This window comes from Rhinichthys klamathensis, unplaced genomic scaffold (genome assembly GCF_029890125.1).
Source record: "Rhinichthys klamathensis goyatoka isolate OS25496 unplaced genomic scaffold, OSU_Roscu_1.1 h1tg000844l_1, whole genome shotgun sequence".
Lineage (NCBI taxonomy): Eukaryota > Metazoa > Chordata > Actinopteri > Cypriniformes > Leuciscidae > Rhinichthys > Rhinichthys klamathensis.
Window position 1 is genome coordinate 250,326 of NW_026607218.1, and position 24,675 is coordinate 275,000.

At 45.3% G+C, this 24,675-nt stretch overlaps 1 protein-coding gene across 1 annotated transcript in view; it reads left to right on the forward strand.

Moving 5' to 3' along the window:
• Nucleotides 1-1,140: 1,140 nt before the first annotated feature.
• The window catches only part of bbs9 (Bardet-Biedl syndrome 9), a gene marked incomplete at its 3' end in the record, with an annotated part of 64,970 nt that continues 41,435 nt past the window's right edge, over nucleotides 1,141-24,675 (forward strand). Inside the window, exons 1-6 of the mRNA XM_056243765.1 lie at nucleotides 1,141-1,262; nucleotides 5,529-5,641; nucleotides 6,172-6,322; nucleotides 14,950-15,014; nucleotides 17,657-17,770; nucleotides 19,888-20,062. Of these exons, the coding sequence (XP_056099740.1) occupies nucleotides 5,530-5,641; nucleotides 6,172-6,322; nucleotides 14,950-15,014; nucleotides 17,657-17,770; nucleotides 19,888-20,062 (617 nt within the window). The remainder of the gene's footprint in view (nucleotides 1,263-5,528; nucleotides 5,642-6,171; nucleotides 6,323-14,949; nucleotides 15,015-17,656; nucleotides 17,771-19,887; nucleotides 20,063-24,675) is intronic.

Sequence of the window (24,675 nt, forward strand, 5' to 3'; positions counted from 1 at the left end):
AATCAAAGCTAATCTTAGAGGTATTCTGTTAACATCAAAACTGCATCTAAAACAATGTATACCATTTACAAAATAAAGTTGTAGGTTAATTGTAGGGGCGGGGCTTAAGCGCACCACGTGATTGGCGATTACGTCACCAGAGAGAAATATGTTGTTTTCAGATTATTTGTTCATAGTAAGATATATACAACATGCATTTCGATTTTTTTTTTATTTTTTATTTAAATAACAATAGGGAAATACAGAGTCATACAAAACACATGAATCTATACAAAATTAAATTACACAAAATTTTGCTTCTTGTATCAAAAATCAATCGTACATCTAATACATCAAGTAGCCTTTTCAACAGCTGAGATGTCTTAACAGCGAGAGAGTTGGAACAAACCTTTAAGTCAGTGTAAAATAGTCTACCATTTGGAAGAGTTAACACACGTTTTGCTTTATGTATATATTTCCCAAATAAAATTAGATTTTTAGTTATATTATCCATTTCCAATAAACCGGTATGTTTATTTCATGCTGTCAAAATCTCTAAAAATATTCTTACAAGAGGAATCATTTTAAGTCATAAGCTCTTAAATGCTCCATGGGAAAAAAAAAATCATATTTCAAATAACATTTTAAATTTTTTTATGATTACTATGTCTATTTAATAAATGTTTTACGTACTGTTTCTACAAATTAAACAATACATATGATTATGAATGACTGACATTGTTATGCTGAAGAATACATTATATTATACATATATTCTGCATGTATATTTCTATAAATACATAAGTATTGTAAATATGTGCGTGTCCATTATACAGACTGCCTTTCAGTGCAACAACTAAACATTCGTATTGTAACATTTGATGTGATATATACATTTTAATATAAAACATATTCAGACCATAGACTGTAAAAAATAGATTCAGACATGCACTAGAGCCGGATCTTTACTAAAGTACGGGAAAAGCGTGACTTTTTAAAAATTATTATTTTATTTTATTGAGAACATTATATAAACAAAGGAGGAAACATTCACAATGTAGAACAAACAAACGAAAGAAAGAAGGAAAAAGTACAAGACTAATCAGAATGGATCACGGGACTTTTATTTTGATACGCGCTCTTGACGTCACGTGACGCAGTTCCGGCTGCAGCGTCGCTCTCGGCACCATGACAACAGCGCGTCTCGAGTGAGGAGATGAGATGAGTTGAGCTGTTGTGTTTTACCTCACATTACTGAAGGAAACTCACTGCATTCATCACAGGTACAACATGGCTTCATTCACCCTGCGCTACTGAGAGCAGCGTCACACAGTTTATACAGCGAGACGGGGCAGTTTGAGCAGGAACGAACGAACACATTCAGTAGAATCTCGAACTCAAATAGAAGCGACTCGGCTTATACTGTAACGTATATCATCTAGATGGGATTATGATTGTGTAATTAAACTTTTGCTGCTTTTGTAGTCCCTCCTGTTACAGTCATATTTATAGTCTGACTAGTTCTGCACATATGGGCTCCATCAGAGATAATAGCCAGCATGTATAATTGTGTTGTTAATGCACAGAAGTCTCTTGTGTTGGTCTGGATTAGCTGTGCTAGTTAAGCAGTCAGCAGTTAGTTAGCAAAGCTGCTTGGATGGCAGCCAATCAGACGCGACGCTGGGGTCACGTGACCCGTCAGTCAGCATCAGCTTCATCATATCTTGCCCTGTCCAGTGTAAGTCAGTCAGACAGACATAAATGTGTTCCCATCTACAGCTCTATATGATCAGCTAGATTATCAGACTCCCCTGTCAGTCAGTATTTCCTCATATTCTCCATTGTTGCGGCTCCTCTCTTCCCAGTCTGTCAGTAACGCTCTGTTTACTTCCTGTCTCTATGAAGCCCCTCCTTCTGAAAAGCACACTGTGCTCTGATTGGTCGGCTGGAGCAGTGTGTAGTGATTGGTCGAGCGCTTCGAGTGTGTTTGGGAAATGCCCCGCCCCTTTCCATAACCGCCAGTTTAACACACTACTAACTAACTCAACCAGGCCCCGCCCCTTTATTCTGCGCATGAATTATTATAATGAGGAATATTGTGACGTGTTCGTTCCCGGAAGAAACTCGAGACTACAGTGGAGGCGTTTCAGGAGTTCAGGAACACTGACACTGATATAGAGAAGAACTGGAGCTTTCTCATGATCACACACACTGAACACAGATGGATATAGAAACAAGGATCAAAGCCTTTTTCTTGCTTCTATTAGAGTTGAAGAGTCAAAAATATCCTCCATTGTTGCATTTATTTTCACAAACATGGAAGGTCCTTGAAATCAGTTCGAGTATGGCTGCAGTCCCTCTGGAATCTTACATGTTTTAAAATCCGTGTAATATCTTCCTTAGATTCCGATTTAGACAATTTTCTCATTTCTGAGACGGTAAGATAGAGTTTCTCCTCCTTCCTCTCTTGAATCCCGCTAGCTAAAACAGCATTACTGTATGAGGAGGAGGATTTACACTTCAGGTAAACAAGGACAACTTCGAGTGAATGCAGTGCAGGACAACTGTAGGTTATCTGAATAATACAGCGCTGTACGTAACACAGGAATGAGCTGAGAAGAATTCAATTCAATTCAATTCAAATTTATTTGTATAGCGCTTTTCACAATACATATTGTTTCAAAGCAGCTTTACAGAAAGTGCATTTCAGAAATGTACATAGAATAATATAGTTAGTTAATCATCATGTATTAATTTAGGGCATAACATATCGCCGGCGTTGAGTCGTCTCTTCACAGGCGTCGAGTCGTCTCATCGCAGGTGTTGGAGCGTCTGAAGTCTCCGTGAGAGGCTGGATACAAACTGGAGCTGACGAACGCTATTGACCCCGGGACTAGCGTCCCGAGATAACAGCAGAAAAGCAGATGGGAAATAATTAGCGTAGCTGCTGTTCATGATATTAATGCAGTCGATCTGATTCAACAGTGGTATAAAAGGTAAGCATTATGTGAATGCTTGGCTGAAGAGATGCGTCTTTAATCTAGTTTTGAACTGGGAGAGCGAGTCTGAGCCACGAACAGTATCAGGAAGGCTATTCCAGAGTTTAGGAGCTAAATGTGAGAACGCCCTCCCTCCTTTAGTGGACTTAGATATCCTAGGAATGACCAGAAGCCTCGAATTTAGGGATCTTAAAGAACGCGATGGATTGTAGGGCGATAGAAGATCCATTAAATACACAGGAGCTAAACCATTTAGGGCTTTATAGGTCAGTAGTAGTACTTTGTAATTGATACGGAACTTGATAGATAACCAGTGTAGAGATGATAGAATCGGTGTTATATGATCATATTTTCTTGATCTGGTAAGAACTCTAGCGGCTGCATTTTGCACTAACTGTAGCTTGTTTATTGAGGATGCAGGACAACCGGCTAATAAAGCATTACAGTAATCTAGTCTCGAGGTCATGAATGCATGAACTAACTTTTCTGCATCAGAGACAGATAGCATGTTACGTAATTTAGCAATGTTTCTAAGGTGGAAAAAGGCTGTTCTTGTAACATACGAAATATGATTTTCGAAAGACAAGTTGTGGTCTAGTATAACTCCCAGGTCTTTTACTGTAGTCGATAGGGTAACAGGACATCCTTCTATATTAAAGTTGTATTGTAAGAGATTTTGTGGGTAGTTTTTTGGACCAATAAGTAATACCTCCGTTTTATCTGGATTTAGTAGCAGGAAATTACACGTCATCCAGCATTTTATATCTTTAAGACATTCTGTCAATTTTGATGAGTTAGTGTTTTCATCTGGCCGTGATGAAATATATAATTGAGTGTCATCAGCATAGCAGTGGAAATTAATTCCATGTTTTCTTATAATATTACCAAGTGGCAGCATATATATTGAGAATAGCAGAGGGCCTAACACCGATCCTTGCGGCACTCCATAGTCTACTGACGTTATCTTCGATTTTTCCCCATTTAAACAGACAAAATGGTAACGGTCCGATAAGTACGATCTAAACCAGCTTAATGCCTGTCCCTGAACACCAGTGTAGTTTTGTAGTCGATCCAGGAGTATTTCATGATCTTTAGTGTCGAACGCAGCGCTAAGATCGAGTAGAACTAGTATTGAGATACAGCCTTGGTCAGAAGCTAAAAGTAAATCATTTGTAATTTTAACTAGCGCAGTTTCTGTGCTATGATGCGGTCTGAATCCTGACTGAAATTTTTCATATATCTCATTTTCTTGCAAGAAAGAGCACAATTGAGCGGACACAATTTTTTCTAGTATTTTAGACATAAATGGAAGATTTGAAATGGGTCTGTAATTTGCTAGGTTATTTGGATCTAATTGCGGTTTCTTAATAAGAGGTTTTATTACTGCCAGCTTGAATATTTTTGGAACATGACCTAAAGATAAAGACAAGTTAATAATATTAAGAAGAGGCTCTTCCACTACAGGTAACACTTCTTTCAGTAGTTTAGTGGGTATTGGATCTAATAAACATGTTGTTGGTTTAGATGCAATGATAAGTTTATTTAGCTCTTCCTGTCCTATAGTTGTAAAGCGGTGTAGTTGTTCTTGAGGGGCCATAATCGAGGCTGAATCATAAGACACCATAGAGGATTGTACATTTACAATTGTATTTCGGATGCTTTCTATTTTCTCATTGAAGTAGTTCATAAAATCATTACAGCTATACTGTAACGGAATATTTTGCTCGGGTGATGTCTGTTTATTTGTTAGTCTAGCCACGGTGTTAAATAAAAACCTTGGATTATTTTGGTTATTTTCTATTAGTTTGCGGAGATGCTCAGCCCTGGCTGCTTTTAGAGCCTTTTTATAACGTGACACACTGTCTTTCCACGCGATTCTAAAGACCTCTAAATTAGTTTGTTTCCATTTACGCTCTAAGTTACGAGTTTCTCTCTTGATAGCATGTGTAGTACTATTGTACCATGGTGCTTTAGTTTTCTCTCTAACCTTTTTCAATCTAATTGGTGCAACAATATCTAATGTACTAGAGAAAATGGTGCTCAAACTGCTGGTCATTTCCTCTAGTTCATCTGTTTGTTTGGGTTCACTGAGCAGTGAAGAAGAATACAAATTGAAAGCATATTAAACTGGCTCTTTCAGTGACATGGCCTTGTCTCGCCAGGAGAGGCAGGAGAGCGCCGGACTGCAGTTTAGATGTTACAGCGGACGAGCCACGGCTCCACCCACCCGATGCCACATACATAACCATTAATGTGTGTGTCTATGCGTGAGTGTTCTGCATGGAGATGTGATGACGTGATTGGTCCTCAGTGTTACAGGATGTCTCTGTTCAAGGCTCGTGATTGGTCCTCTGTGTTACAGGATGTCTCTGTTCAAGGCTCGTGATTGGTTCTGTTCTCCTCTGTGTTACAGGATGTCTCTGTTCAAGGCTCGTGATTGGTCCTCTGTGTTACAGGATGTCTCTGTTCAAGGCTCGTGATTGGTCCTCTGTGTTACAGGATGTCTCTGTTCAAGGCTCGTGATTGGTTCTGTTCTCCTCTGTGTTACAGGATGTCTCTGTTCAAGGCTCGTGATTGGTGGGCGTCGGCGCTGGGCGAGGGAGAGGAGTTCGATCAGGGCTGTCTGTGTGTCGGGGATGTGGATAACAGTGGAAGTGGATACGGTGAGTTACACCCCCCGTTACCAGAGGTGGACAAAGTACACACCTTCCTTACTGGAGTGAGAGTACACATACTTCTGGTCAAATATTACTTTTAAAACGCACTCACTTTTAAAAGTACTTAAGTATCAAAAGTGAAAAGTAAACGTCAATGCATTGTTTTCTTATTGTTGCACTGTTGTGTGTAATACTTCCAGTATATCTAATGCCTCTGAAGCAGCCTAGTGAACACACCTACAGTCAGTCACCTGTGGAACTAAGAGCTCTTAGAATGTTATAAAACCTATAGAAATTAAACTACTGAATTGACAAAAAAACCCAGCCATAATCATCTTCATTACAGCCGCATCTCATCTGTAATGACTTTAGATGCCGTATTGAATTGTATATGAGAATGAGGCTATGAGGAATAGACGTACAGTCAGGTTTCCAAACTCACAGCTTCCAAAGCTGTTATATGGAGCCTCGTTCCCATCCCTGAAGACGTGTCAGGTGATGCGCACGGTGACGCTGAGTCCGCCTCTGTCCTCCAGATAAGATAGTGGTGGGCAGCTTCATGGGCATGCTGCGCATCTTCTCCCCGCGCGCGGCTAAAGCGCAGGAGCTGAGCGAGGCTGACGTGCAGCTGCTGGAGGTCCGGCTGCCCGAGCCCATCCTGCAGGTGGAGCTGGGCAAGTTCGTCTCGTGAGTCTCGCATCACCACACCTCTATGACCTCTACTGTCCCACACAGCCGGGTGGATCCTGACACACACCGCCTGCTCAGTTCAATTACAGTTCATCCCCTTTTTGTAAAGTGTTTGATAGCAATTCTCTGATAAGAAGACATGCACATAAACTATGATGGAAACACATTTACCGAATAAATCTCTCGATGCACAGCAAAACCCTCAGCGTCGGCTGTGATAACTGGAGTAACCGGTGGACCACACACTCGTTCATGATGACGCTCGACACACACTCGTTCATGATGACGCTCGACACACACTCGTTCATGATGACGCTCGACACACACTCGTTCATGATGACGCTCGACACACACTCGTTCATGATGACGCTCGACACACACTCGTTCATGATGACGCTCGACACACACTCGTTCATGATGATGCTCGACACACACTCGTTCATGATGACGCTCGACACACACTCGTTCATGATGACGCTCGACACACACCCGTTTATGATGACGCTCGACACACACTCGTTCATGATGATGCTCGACACACACTCGCTCATGATGACGCTCGACACACACTCGTTCATGATGACGCTCGACACACACTCGTTCATGATGACGCTAGACACACACTCGCTCATGATGACGCTCGACACACACTCGTTCATGATGACGCTCGACACACACTCGTTCATGATGACGCTAGACACACACTCGCTCATGATGACGCTCGACACACACTCGTTCATGATGACGCTCGACACACACTCGTTCATGATGACGCTAGACACACACTCGCTCATGATGACGCTCGACACACACTCGTTCATGATGACGCTCGACACACACTCGCTCATGATGACGCTCGACACACACTCGCTCATGATGACGCTCGACACACACTCGCTTATGATGACGCTCGACACACACTCGTTCATGATGACGCTCGACACACACTCGTTCATGATGACGCTCGACACACACTCGCTCATGATGACGCTCGACACACACTCGTTCATGATGACGCTCGACACACACTCGTTCATGATGACGCTCGACACACACTCGCTCATGATGACGCTCGACACACACTCGTTCATGATGACGCTCGACACACACTCGTTTATGATGACGCTCGACACACACTCGTTTATGATGACGCTCGACACACACTCGTTCATGATGACGCTCGACACACACTCGTTCATGATGACGCTCGACACACACTCGCTCATGATGACGCTCGACACACACTCGTTCATGATGACGCTCGACACACACTCGTTCATGATGACGCTCGACACACACTCGTTCATGATGACGCTCGACACACACTCGTTCATGATGACGCTCGACACACACTCGTTCATGATGACGCTCGACACACACTCGTTCATGATGACGCTCGACACACACTCGCTCATGATGACGCTCGACACACACTCGTTCATGATGACGCTCGACACACACTCGATCATGATGACGCTCGACACACACTCGTTCATGATGACGCTCGACACACACTCGTTCATGATGACGCTCGACACACACTCGTTCATGATGACGCTCGACACACACTCGTTCATGATGACGCTCGACACACACTCGATCATGATGACGCTCGACACACACCCGTTTATGATGACGCTCGACACACACTCGTTCATGATGACGCTCGACACACACTCGTTCATGATGACGCTCGACACACACTCGTTCATGATGACGCTCGACACACACTCGTTCATGATGACGCTCGACACACACTCGTTCATGATGACGCTCGACACACACTCGATCATGATGACGCTCGACACACACTCGATCATGATGACGCTCGACACACACTCGTTCATGATGACGCTCGACACACACTCGATCATGATGACGCTCGACACACACTCGTTCATGATGACGCTCGACACACACTCGTTCATGGTGACGCTCGACACACACTCGTTCATGGTGACGCTCGACACACACTCGCTCATGATGACGCTCGACACACACTCGTTCATGATGACGCTCGACACACACTCGTTCATGATGACGCTCGACACACACTCGTTCATGATGGCGCTCGACACACACTCGTTCATGATGACGCTCGACACACACTCGCTCATGATGACGCTCGACACACACTCGCTTATGATGACGCTCGACACACACTCGTTCATGATGGCGCTCGACACACACTCGTTCATGATGACGCTCGACACACACTCGCTCATGATGACGCTCGACACACACTCGCTCATGATGACGCTCGACACACACTCGTTCATGATGATGCTCGACACACACTCGCTCATGATGACGCTCGACACACACTCGTTCATGGTGACGCTCGACACACACTCGCTCATGATGACGCTCGACACACACTCGTTCATGATGACGCTCGACACACACTCGTTCATGATGACGCTCGACACACACTCGCTCATGATGACGCTCGACACACACTCGTTCATGATGACGCTCGACACACACTCGTTCATGATGACGCTCGACACACACTCGTTCATGATGACGCTCGACACACACTCGTTCATGATGACGCTCGACACACACTCGTTCATGATGACGCTCGACACACACTCGTTCATGATGACGCTCGACACACACTCGTTCATGATGACGCTCGACACACACTCGCTCATGATGACGCTCGACACACACTCGTTCATGATGACGCTCGACACACACTCGATCATGATGACGCTCGACACACACTCGTTCATGATGACGCTCGACACACACTCGTTCATGATGACGCTCGACACACACTCGATCATGATGACGCTCGACACACACTCGTTCATGATGACGCTCGACACACACTCGTTCATGATGACGCTCGACACACACTCGTTCATGATGACGCTCGACACACACTCGTTCATGATGACGCTCGACACACACTCGACACACACTCGCTCATGATGACGGTCGACACACACTCGTTCATGATGACGCTCGACACACACTCGTTCATGATGACGCTCGACACACACTCGTTCATGATGACGCTCGACACACACGCGTTCATGATGACGCTCGACACACACTCGTTCATGATGACGCTCGACACACACGCGTTCATGATGACGCTCGACACACACTCGTTCATGATGACGCTCGACACACACTCGTTCATGATGATGCTCGACACACACTCGTTCATGGTGACGCTCGACACACACTCGTTCATGATGACGCTCGACACACACTCGTTCATGATGACGCTCGACACACACTCGTTAATGATGACGCTCGACACACACTCGTTCATGATGACGCTCGACACACACTCGTTCATGATGACGCTCGACACACACTCGTTAATGATGACGCTCGACACACACTCGCTCATGATGATGCTCGACACACACTCGTTTATGATGACGCTCGACACACACTCGTTCATGATGACGCTCGACACACACTCGTTCATGATGATGCTCGACACACACTCGTTTATGATGATGCTCGACACACACTCGTTCATGATGATGCTCGACACACACTCGCTCATGATGACGCTCGACACACACTCGCTCATGATGATGCTCGACACACACTCGTTCATGATGACGCTCGACACACACTCGTTCATGATGACGCTCGACACACACTCGTTAATGATGACGCTCGACACACACTCGTTCATGATGACGCTCGACACACACTCGTTCATGATGACGCTCGACACACACTCGTTCATGATGACGCTCGACACACACTCGCTGATGATGACGCTCGACACACACTCGTTCATGATGACGCTCGACACACACTCGTTTATGATGACGCTCGACACACACTCGTTTATGATGACGCTCGACACACACTCGTTTATGATGACGCTCGACACACACTCGTTCATGATGACGCTCGACACACACTCGTTCATGATGACGCTCGACACACACTCGTTCATGATGACGCTCGACACACACTCGCTCATGATGATGCTCGACACACACTCGTTAATGATGACGCTCGACACACACTCGCTCATGATGATGCTCGACACACACTCGTTTATGATGACGCTCGACACACACTCGTTAATGATGACGCTCGACACACACTCGCTCATGATGATGCTCGACACACACTCGTTTATGATGACGCTCGACACACACTCGTTCATGATGATGCTCGACACACACTCGTTTATGATGACGCTCGACACACACTCGTTCATGATGATGCTCGACACACACTCGTTAATGATGACGCTCGACACACACTCGCTCATGATGATGCTCGACACACACTCGTTTATGATGACGCTCGACACACACTCGTTCATGATGATGCTCGACACACACTCGTTTATGATGATGCTCGACACACACTCGTTTATGATGACGCTCGACACACACTCGTTTATGATGACGCTCGACACACACTCGTTCATGATGACGCTCGACACACACTCGTTCATGATGACGCTCGACACACACTCGTTCATGATGACGCTCGACACACACTCGTTCATGATGACGCTCGACACACACTCGCTCATGATGACGCTCGACACACACTCGTTCATGATGACGCTCGACACACACTCGTTCATGATGACGCTCGACACACACTCGCTCATGATGACGCTCGACACACACTCGTTCATGATGACGCTCGACACACACTCGCTCATGATGACGCTCGACACACACTCGTTCATGATGACGCTCGACACACACTCGATCATGATGACGCTCGACACACACTCGTTCATGATGACGCTCGACACACACTCGTTCATGATGACGCTCGACACACACTCGTTCATGATGACGCTCGACACACACTCGTTCATGATGACGCTCGACACACACTCGATCATGATGACGCTCGACACACACCCGTTTATGATGACGCTCGACACACACTCGTTCATGATGACGCTCGACACACACTCGTTCATGATGACGCTCGACACACACTCGTTCATGATGACGCTCGACACACACTCGCTCATGATGACGCTCGACACACACTCGTTCATGATGACGCTCGACACACACTCGTTCATGATGACGCTCGACACACACTCGTTCATGATGACGCTCGACACACACTCGTTCATGATGACGCTCGACACACACTCGATCATGATGACGCTCGACACACACTCGATCATGATGACGCTCGACACACACTCGTTCATGATGACGCTCGACACACACTCGATCATGATGACGCTCGACACACACTCGTTCATGATGACGCTCGACACACACTCGTTCATGATGACGCTCGACACACACTCGCTCATGATGACGCTCGACACACACTCGTTCATGATGACGCTCGACACACACTCGTTCATGATGACGCTCGACACACACTCGTTCATGATGACGCTCGACACACACTCGTTAATGATGACGCTCGACACACACTCGTTCATGATGGCGCTCGACACACACTCGTTCATGATGACGCTCGACACACACTCGTTCATGATGACGCTCGACACACACTCGTTCATGATGACGCTCGACACACACTCGCTCATGATGACGCTCGACACACACTCGTTCATGATGACGCTCGACACACACTCGATCATGATGACGCTCGACACACACTCGTTCATGATGACGCTCGACACACACTCGTTCATGATGACGCTCGACACACACTCGATCATGATGACGCTCGACACACACTCGCTCATGATGACGCTCGACACACACTCGTTCATGATGACGCTCGACACACACTCGATCATGATGACGCTCGACACACACTCGTTCATGATGACGCTCGACACACACTCGTTCATGATGACGCTCGACACACACTCGTTCATGATGACGCTCGACACACACTCGTTCATGATGACGCTCGACACACACTCGTTCATGATGACGCTCGACACACACTCGTTCATGATGACGCTCGACACACACTCGTTCATGATGACGCTCGACACACACTCGTTCATGATGACGCTCGACACACACTCGCTCATGATGACGCTCGACACACACTCGCTCATGATGACGCTCGACACACACTCGTTCATGATGACGCTCGACACACACTCGTTCATGATGACGCTCGACACACACTCGCTCATGATGACGCTCGACACACACTCGCTCATGATGACGCTCGACACACACTCGCTCATGATGACGCTCGACACACACTCGTTCATGATGACGCTCGACACACACTCGTTCATGATGACGCTCGACACACACTCGTTCATGATGATGCTCGACACACACTCGTTCATGGTGACGCTCGACACACACTCGTTCATGATGACGCTCGACACACACTCGTTCATGATGACGCTCGACACACACTCGTTAATGATGACGCTCGACACACACTCGTTCATGATGACGCTCGACACACACTCGTTCATGATGACGCTCGACACACACTCGTTAATGATGACGCTCGACACACACTCGCTCATGATGATGCTCGACACACACTCGTTTATGATGACGCTCGACACACACTCGTTCATGATGATGCTCGACACACACTCGTTTATGATGATGCTCGACACACACTCGTTTATGATGACGCTCGACACACACTCGTTTATGATGACGCTCGACACACACTCGTTCATGATGACGCTCGACACACACTCGTTCATGATGACGCTCGACACACACTCGTTCATGATGATGCTCGACACACACTCGTTCATGATGACGCTCGACACACACTCGCTCATGATGACGCTCGACACACACTCGCTCATGATGACGCTCGACACACACTCGCTCATGATGACGCTCGACACACACTCGTTTATGATGACGCTCGACACACACTCGTTCATGATGACGCTCCACACACACTCGTTCATGATGACGCTCGACACACACTCGCTCATGATGACGCTCGACACACACTCGTTTATGATGACGCTCGACACACACTCGCTCATGATGACGCTCGACACACACTCGCTCATGATGACGCTCGACACAAACTCGTTCATGATGACGCTCGACACACACACTCGCTCATGATGACGCTCGACACACACTCGCTCATGATGACGCTCGACACACACTCGTTTATGATGACGCTCGACACACACTCGTTTATGATGACGCTCGACACACACTCGTTTATGATGACGCTCGACACACACTCGTTTATGATGACGCTCGACACACACTCGTTCATGATGACGCTCGACACACACTCGTTCATGATGACGCTCGACACACACTCGTTCATGATGACGCTCGACACACACTCGCTCATGATGACGCTCGACACACACTCGCTCATGATGACGCTCGACACACACTCGTTAATGATGACGCTCGACACACACTCGTTCATGATGACGCTCGACACACACTCGTTCATGATGACGCTCGACACACACTCGTTAATGATGACGCTCGACACACACTCGCTCATGATGATGCTCGACACACACTCGTTTATGATGACGCTCGACACACACTCGTTCATGATGACGCTCGACACACACTCGTTCATGATGATGCTCGACACACACTCGTTTATGATGATGCTCGACACACACTCGTTCATGATGATGCTCGACACACACTCGCTCATGATGACGCTCGACACACACTCGCTCATGATGATGCTCGACACACACTCGTTCATGATGACGCTCGACACACACTCGTTCATGATGACGCTCGACACACACTCGATCATGATGACGCTCGACACACACTCGTTCATGATGACGCTCGACACACACGCGTTCATGATGACGCTCGACACACACTCGCTCATGATGACGCTCGACACACACTCGTTCATGATGACGCTCGACACACACTCGTTCATGATGACGCTCGACACACACTCGTTCATGATGACGCTCGACACACACTCGTTCATGATGACGCTCGACACACACTCGTTCATGATGACGCTCGACACACACTCGTTCATGATGACGCTCGACACACACTCGCTCATGATGACGCTCGACACACACTCGCTCATGATGACGCTCGACACACACTCGTTCATGATGACGCTCGACACACACTCGTTCATGATGACGCTCGACACACTCGCTCATGATGACGCTCGACACACACTCGTTTATGATGACGCTCGACACACACTCGCTCATGATGACGCTCGACACACACTCGTTCATGATGACGCTCGACACACACTCGCTTATGATGACGCTCGACACACACCCGTTTATGATGGCGCTCGACACACACTCGCTTATGATGACGCTCGACACACACCCGTTTATGATGGCGCTCGACACACACTCGTTTATGATGGCGCTCGACACACACTCGCTTATGATGACGCTCGACACACACCCGTTTATGTAGCGCTCGACACACACTCGTTTATGATGACGCTCGACACACACTCGTTTATGATGACGCTCGACACACACCCGTTTATGATGACGCTCGACACACACCCGTTTATGATGACGCTCGACACACACTCGTTTATGATGGAGGGACAAGAGAAAGATTGCAGAAACTTACAGTTATTACTGATATTTTGCAGCAGTTTCCCAGGAAGTGCAGAAACACAGACTTTAAAGCTGAGTTCTTCTGTTTGCATGTGTCTTCATGTCTCTGTTCTCTCGTGGTGTGTTCCAGTTGTTCGGAGTTGCTTCATCTGGCAGTGCTTCACCCCAGAAAGCTGTCGGTCTACGCGGTGTCAGGTCGGTTCTCCACACACTCGGTCCTGTACCGCATGCTCAGCTTACTCTAGGACACTCTTTACACTTGATATCTTACAGTCTGTTCCCTGGTGCCATGCATATCTAAGAACAGAATTTAAAGTCTTGAATGTTACCCAGGTGGTCTGAGCTCATGAAGTCTGCTATATTGTTGACTAGGGGTGTCACAATATATCGTGTCACAATATATAACAACGTGTATCGTGGATAATTCACTAGGGATGTAACGATTCACTCATCTCACGATGCGATACGATTCACGATACTGGTTTCACGATACGATTTTCTCACGATTTAAAAAAAAAAAGAGATTTAAGACAAAAGTGTCCCTTTTATTATTTCTCAGACAAAATGCTACACATTTCTTTTTAATTTTAAATATATTTGTCAAATAATAAAACTACATTAAAAAAATTCCCTTCAAGGTTGTTTCAACTCAGTCTTTCTGTCTGTTTGGTCAAGAGGCTGGACACTGTACCTTCGCACACTATGTAAAAGACTGTGTAAAATTAGTACCAGATTGACAGGGGTTTTACATTGTAATAAAGGAAATTAATAAAAATAATGTAATAAAAAATCTGCGTCATCAGTGTTTGCGGCGGCCATATTGTTGACATAGAAACCACGGCAACTGTCAGTCTGTCAATTGACAAGCGAGGCAGCGTCGGAATTATCCATGGTATTATCACTGTTTTTTTTTTTTTAAACAGCGTGATGGTGTGTTGTGTAATACACGGCTGTTCTAACAACAGCAAGAACCCCGGAGTTAGTTTTTATGCGATAAGTTACCGACTGTCAGAAAACGTGAAGGGAAGGAGACAAGAGTTGAGCCAGCGCAAGAGAGGCTAGCTAGGATAAATAGGCTAAACTTTCAGCCAACTCCCCATAGAAAAGTCTGTTCCCATCATTTTACCACAGGTTTCACACATAATCCGTGTGCAATGCATGTGCACTGTATACGGTCCAGAAGCAGGACGCGCTATAGTGCTTTATATGCTGCGTTTGCAGTGCGATCCGCGGCTGTACCACAAACACCCTGGCACTCACTATTTTTATTTTAAAACATACTCACTATTTCAACAACGTAAGCCAATTATTCCATGCATTACTTCTATATATTAAGTTGCTCAAGCAAGTGGTCAAATATGTAACCATGTAACTTACTTATATTAAAATCGCAAACATTTTAAATGAAAACTTAAAATTGACAAAAACTTACTCTCATGCCTTTTCTTTTGCATTTACATTTTAATACAACAAATCTTGCATGTCACAAAGAACTTGTTTTTCCACCTCCACGAATGAGACGAGTGTCGTTCATTATGTTGCCTTGTTGAGGTGCATTGTAGTTTGTATACGGATAGTGGATACTGTATGAACGAGATCGTTATAAATATCTGTATAAGTTACGGCTGGCAAAGTGGCAATAAGGACGGATCTTTACTTAAGCTTCATTGGTGTGGACCCACATCAAATAATAGCATTATGTTCTCTTGATACCGACGAGATGAAGCCAGGCTACTGCTCCCCTCAACTCAAATCTGCGTGCGGTTAGGGGCAGCAGGACAGATGTCATGTCAACAATATGGCCGCGGTTAGCTACTTCCGGTGTTTGCGAATAAGGTCTATCGATCCAGGTGTGAAAGCACCCTAAATGAGGCAAAATAGTGGGCGTGGCTTTTTTTTCCAACTAGCACCTGATTGGATCTAGAAAAGTAGGTGTTTTCATTCAGCCTGTCTACTGTCAGTTGGAGGGGCGTGGTTACGGATGTTAAGAAGACGCCCAAACCGTAAAGCCTACGTCATCAGGCAAGGTCCTCCAACGCAGAGGGGAGGGGCATTTTCAAAATTTGATTAAAGATTACGAAGCCAAAAAATTTTTTTGTGTGGATTGACTTGCATGGATGAATTGTTCACCACAAAACGATCAATTTAGGCAAACAAAGTAAGTATGGTCAATTTTGATTTCATGGGGACTTTAAAGCGTGTATTGCGATTCGTTTAACATTTCAACCGACTTTGAATCGTCACACATTTTTATTGATTTTCAACCGGTTGCGAGTGAATCGTTACATCCCTATAATTCACCCAAAAGTACAATTAATGTGTGAGGAAAAAATTCAAGTTTTCAGAGTTTTAGTGTCAGAACTACATTAAACTACTATATATGATGTTGAATATAATGTATAATAATGCAATGGGGGGATATTTGTGGGACTGATAAAGCCAGATGTCTTGTTACCAGTATAAAGTGGCCTTTATTATATTAAATATATCTAGTCAGTGACAGAGATCAAGCATATTCATCTACAATAATTCAGTATTTTCAGCTTCAGAATCATGAATATTGTTATTCTGGAGTCTCTATTGTCCTGCGTTGGGTTTCAGCACCAAGTCCATCCTATTCATTTACACACACAATGCAATATTAAATTTAGCATTTTAATCAACAGGACATTTTTTGTGAACCTTTAATAATATATCTTGGAGTATCACAGTAATATGGTATGGAGAGTTCAGTGTGGTGACGTGAGGGAATGGTTACACCCCTACTGTGATCTGATCTTCAGATGTGTGTGTGTGTGTGTGTGTGTGTGTGTGTTTGCTGCTGCTGGTTTTCTCAGGCACTGCTGGGAATGTTGAACACGGGGACCAGTATCAGCTGCGACTGGTTTATGAACACAACCTGCAGAGGACAGCTTGCAACATGACGTACGGCCCGTTTGGGGGAGTGACAGGTCAGTGATGTCATCTTTAGGGAAGCTCGATATAACCGCATCTTATCGGTATCGCCCGATATATGATCATTTATAATGTTACCGTTATCGGTCTGATGAGGCCGATACATTAAAGTCGATAGTCCTTCAGCTGAGACTCTTCAGATGCGCACTGTTCAACATGATGGTTATGAATTGCTTGAAATATGATTGAAAATACGGTTCAGTGCAACATGTGCAGTGCAAGCCTGTCATATCGGCTACATAACATTATCATGAGGACATTATAATTGTGTGTTTGGGACGTGGCTTTTAATGGTGAGACTTTTGTTTTTGCAATCAGGCTCTCAAAAATGATAGATTTATCAGCCAATATAACGGTATCGTCATAGTCATCTTTATTACACACACAATATTAGCCTCTCATTCAGAAATATTCTGGCATATAGAGTTGAGGTTAGCTATTTAATTGTGGCTTTTTGTATGAAACGTTCTCTCGTGAGATATAATTGATCATTAGTGCTATGGACTGGATTCAGGTCAGTCTCTCAAACTGTACAATATTAGAAAACATTCTGCTTTTTCAGATTTGACCTTTCATCCTTTCAATTCTGAACTGCCTTAAACGAGTCGTCAGTAATTCCAGTCTCACTTCCTGTTGAACATTTGCATAATGCCAGCCTGTGATCTTCATTGGCTGAGCAGCGTCTCTTAGCCCCGCCCCCTCAAACACTGTAGTGTATCTGAGACTGGAAGAGTTTTGTTTTCTGCTGACAAAGCAAATCCACTTTGATGAGATTGATACGGTGAAACCCACGCCATCGTTACTGTTCGTATCACTGTGATCAAGAGCTGAGACTCAGATATGATAATGAGCGTTTCCTTTCTGACCAATCACAGCAGAGCAGCTCTCAGAGAGGCGGAGCTTAGAGGCTGAGTCTCTCATCAGGGCGTTTCAGACACTGAGAGGAAGAGCTGATTGTTAGATGTTCATTATTAGTTCATGTCAGCTCAGGTCCATTTAATAATATTAACACATACAACTTTTGATTTTAATAATGTATTATTAAATGCTGAAATTAACTCTAAGATTAATAAATGCCTAGTTCATTTTAATGAATGTAATTAACAATGAACTTATTGTAAAGTGTTCCCCACTGCTCTTCTCGTGGATGCATTAATGCTCACGTTAGTCGCTCGTAGCTTCTGTGTCTTGAGATCTCTCCTGTTTGTGTGAAGAAAGCTGATTAAAGTCAACCTTCTATAAATATAATAGTGGCACAGGTTTGTTTAATAGGATTTTGGACTTAGCTGTGTCGTGCAGTTCCCTTCTCAGCCGCCAGAGGGCAGCACAGGCTCTCTGCTGGAGATTATCAGCGTACACACATGCACACACGCACACACACACACACACGCACACACACACACACACACACACACACACACACACACACACACACACACACACACACACACACACACACACACACACACACACACACAGTGTGAACTGATGTGATGATGCCTAATACAGCATCTGTAGATTTTCAGCTTTTCCATTCTAAGTAGATCCAACAATACTTTTATGTTGCCTGCATAAAAAATAACTTCCAAAGTGACCATCTTTATGTATACCGTAAAAGGAAACAAATAGATGAATAAATACTTGGTAATAACTTTTAAACATAATTGGTGTAATTGAGCGAGAGGTTTGACTTCTAACACAGCCAAGAGTGAGATATATCACAGAGCAAGCCAGAGACACATGACACGAGCGCGATGCCCGTGTGAGTGCTTACGCCAGCGCCGCTGTTCTGTTGATGCTGTGTTCATTATTATACACGGTGTAGTTCTGACTGCATGAGCTGACTCAAGGCCTTTGCAAAATGCAGACGAACTCACATCAAATCACCAAGATGCACCAAAAGATATTACTTAGTATTTAGTCTTTAGTGGTGATGTTGTGATTATTATTATTATTTATGTATTATACATTTTTTACATGTAAATAAAAATGTAATCATGTTTATAAATGTAACTATTTCACATTGATGTGTGTATAATATTGTTAATTGGGGAAATCAGGGCTGATATATATATGTTATTGTGTGTGTGTGTGTGTGTGTGTGTGTGTGCAGGGCATCACTTCATCTGTATCCAGTCCATGGATGGGATGCTGATGTTTTTTGAGCAGGAGAGTTACGGGTTCGGCCGGTTCCTGCCTGGGTTCCTGTTGCCCGGCCCACTGAGCTACTGTACCCGCACCGACTCCTTCATCACAGTCTCCTCCTCACGACAGGTGGAGTGCTACAGGTCAGACACACACACACACACACACACACACACACACACACACACACACACTGAGCTACTGTACCCGCACCGACTCCTTCATCACAGTCTCCTCCTCACGACAGGTGGAGTGCTACAGGTCAGACACACACACACACACACACACACACACACACACACACACACACACACACACACACACACTGAGCTACTGTACCCGCACCGACTCCTTCATCACAGTCTCCTCCTCACGACAGGTGGAGTGCTACAGGTCAGACACACACACACACACACACACACACACACACACACACTGAGCTACTGTACCCGCACCGACTCCTTCATCACAGTCTCCTCCTCACGACAGGTGGAGTGCTACAGGTCAGACACACACACACACACACACACACACACACTGAGCTACTGTACCCGCACCGACTCCTTCATCACAGTCTCCTCCTCACGACAGGTGGAGTGCTACAGGTCAGACACACACACACACACACACACACACACACACACACACACACACACACACACACACACACACACTGAGCTACTGTACCCGCACCGACTCCTTCATCACAGTCTCCTCCTCACGACAGGTGGAGTGCTACAGGTCAGACACACACACACACACACACACACACACACACACACACACACACACACACACACACACACTGAGCTACTGTACCCGCACCGACTCCTTCATCACAGTCTCCTCCTCACGACAGGTGGAGTGCTACAGGTCAGACACACACACACACACACACACACACACACACACACACACACACACACACACTGAGCTACTGTACCCGCACCGACTCCTTCATCACAGTCTCCTCCTCACGACAGGTGGAGTGCTACAGGTCAGACAGACACACACACACACACACACACACACACACACACACACACACACACACACACACACACACACACACACACACACACTGAGCTACTGTACCCGCACCGACTCCTTCATCACAGTCTCCTCCTCACGACAGGTGGAGTGCTACAGGTCAGACACACACACACACACACACACACACACACACACACACACACACACACTGAGCTACTGTACCCGCACCGACTCCTTCATCACAGTCTCCTCCTCACGACAGGTGGAGTGCTACAGGTCAGACACACACACACACACACACACACACACACACACACACACACTGAGCTACTGTACCCGCACCGACTCCTTCATCACAGTCTCCTCCTCACGACAGGTGGAGTGCTACAGGTCAGACACACACACACACACACACACACACACACACACACACACACACACACACACACACACACACACACACACACACACACACACACACACACACACTGAGCTACTGTACCCGCACCGACTCCTTCATCACAGTCTCCTCCTCACGACAGGTGGAGTGCTACAGGTCAGACACACACACACACACACACACACACACACACACACACACACACACACACACACACACACACACACACACACACACACACACACACACACTGAGCTACTGTACCCGCACCGACTCCTTCATCACAGTCTCCTCCTCACGACAGGTGGAGTGTTACAGGTCAGACACACACACACACACACACACACACACACACACACACACACACACACACTGAGCTACTGTACCCGCACCGACTCCTTCATCACAGTCTCCTCCTCACGACAGGTGGAGTGCTACAGGTCAGACACACACACACACACACACACACACACACACACACACACACACACACACACTGAGCTACTGTACCCGCACCGACTCCTTCATAACAGTCTCCTCCTCACGACAGGTGGAGTGCTACAGGTCAGACACACACACACACACACACACACACACACACACACACACACACACACACACACACACACACTGAGCTACTGTACCCGCACCGACTCCTTCATAACAGTCTCCTCCTCACGACAGGTGGAGTGCTACAGGTCAGACACACACACACACACACACACACACACTTCATACTAACTAGGGCTGGGAGAAAAAATCGATTCACCAAACTATCGCAATTTTTTTTGTTTACGATTTTAAAATCGATTTTTTTTATTCCAGAATCGATATTAATACAAATAAAAGTTGCTTTATTTTTGTCCTTGCTTATAGACGAGGTTGACAGAAGCTGTTCCAACAGAGGATGAAATGTGTCATTATGTATTAAGTGTTGTAATGTGAACGCGACATGAGACTGAAGCACTGAAAGCATGATCTCCATTCAAACACACACACGATCTTCTTCCAATTCCTCCGTCTATTAAACCATTGACCAAATCATATCGCAACATTCAGATCTGTGTTGGCGCTGCCGCTGACCCGGAGAGAGTCGCCATGAAACCGCTTCACTAAGAGTCTTTTCAACCTCATCGTATCATTATTTCTGTGATACGATAGTTCAAATTATCACAGAAGTACTGGGATGAAAGTTTAAAGTTTAAATATTAACACTGATGTCTACGGTAGCGATCAAATAGAGTAAATCAGCTTTTGATTTTAAAATAACGCATTTATCAATTACATTGTTTCGCCACTAGGTGGCGACAAGTGGCTGTTAAAAAAATAATTATTTATTCAAGAGTAGTGCTGTATGATCTTCTGAAATAGAACACAGAAAGATGTGGTGAATTGTTTTTGTAAATATGACTCATCCTATACATCATGTACAGTCTGTATAAGTCTATGATTTATCTTTTCCCCATAGTCTAGTGTTTAAAAAATTGCAATATCGAATCGCAATACTTGTAGAATCGCAATTCTTAAAAATCGCAATACATATCGCATCGGCAGCCGAGTATCATGATGGTATTGAATCGGGAGAGAGGTGCATCGCCCCAGCCCTAATACTCACATCATTCTTATTGAGCCAACACGATATCTAGTAGGATATATATCATCTGCAGTAATGATCCGGTAATAGGCTTTATGCCGATCGTCACATGAACACACAGGTGAACAGGTCTCCTTGCATCCGCCTGTGGGAGGAAGTGTGAACGGCAGGACGACGGGCCGTTATCTGTGGGCTGTTAATGGTTCAGCTCTCCTAGATGCTGCTTTTTATTGTTGGCATCTTGGCATGATAGCATCAGGAGTGAAGCGACTCTATATTTAGTGAAGGACCTGAAGGTGAAGCGATGTCGCCTGTGTTACAGAATACAGGAGTTGGTTTTTTGAACCATCAAAGTTTTGTTGGGACGGACAGAAGAGCGTTTGCTTCTCATAATACACCTCACGACCCGCTGAAAGCTTTGGAGGACCGTCAGGGGTTTCACCACACAGCGTTTGATCTGTTGCAAACACACACACACACACACACACTAAACGCCAGTACTGATCATGCTCTCAGAGCTAAATGTTCACTGCTGTGTCTCGCTGCGATAAGCGTTTGCTCAAACACACCCAACATCACACGAGAGGAATTCAGTATCGCAAATTCAAAGCAGAAATTTCTTGCTCTTTCCAAGAACAAGGCACTAAATCGACATCCAATCTCCATTAAGGACGTCCGTCATCCACTAACTTCTGCAACCCTAGCGACAAATCTTGGGACATGTCTGAATATTAAAAAAGAAATAATTCATAATACAATTAACTGAATTGTCATTTCACTAGATGATGACACTCTTGTATAAGGTTGATGTCATGAAAACTGCAGGATGTGTGTATGGTGTCCTCGAGTCAGCTGGTGTTCTTCAGTGCTTCAGTGTTCTGGGTAAAGGGATAGTTCACCCAAAGATGAACATTAGCCCATGATTTACTCTCCCTCAAGTCATCCTAGGTGTACACTCACCTAAAGGATTATTAGGAACACCATACTAATACTGTGTTTGACCCCCTTTCGCCTTCAGAACTGCCTTAATTCTACGTGGCATTGATTCAACAAGGTGCTGAAAGCATTCTTTAGAAATGTTGGCCCATATTGATAGGATAGCATCTTGCAGTTGATGGAGATTTGTGGGACGCACATCCAGGGCACGAAGCTCCCGTTCCACCACATCCCAAAGATGCTCTATTGGGTTGAGATCTGGTGACTGTGGGGGCCATTTTAGTACAGTGAACTCATTGTCATGTTCAAGAAACCAATTTGAAATGATTCGAGCTTTGTGACATGGTGCATTATCCTGCTGGAAGTAGCCATCAGAGGATGGGTACATGGTGGCCATAAAGGGGTGGACATGGTCAGAAACAATGCTCAGGTAGGCCGTGGCATTTAAACGATGCCCAATTGGCACTAAAGGGCCTAAAGTGTGCCAAGAAAACATCCCCCGCACCATTACACCACCACCACCAGCCTGCACAGTGGTAACAAGGCATGATGGATCCATGTTCTCATTCTGTGTACGCCAAATTCTGACTCTACCATCTGAATGTCTCAACAGAAATCGAGACTCATCAGACCAGGAAACATTTTTCCAGTCTTTAACTGTTTAATTCTGGTGAGCTCTTGCAAATTGTAGCCTCTTTTTCCTATTTGTAGTGGAGATGAGTGGTACCCGGTGGAGTCTTCTGCTGTTGTAGCCCATCCGCCTCAAGGTTGTGCGTGTTGTGGCTTCACAAATGCTTTGCTGCATACCTCGGTTGTAACGAGTGGTTATTTCA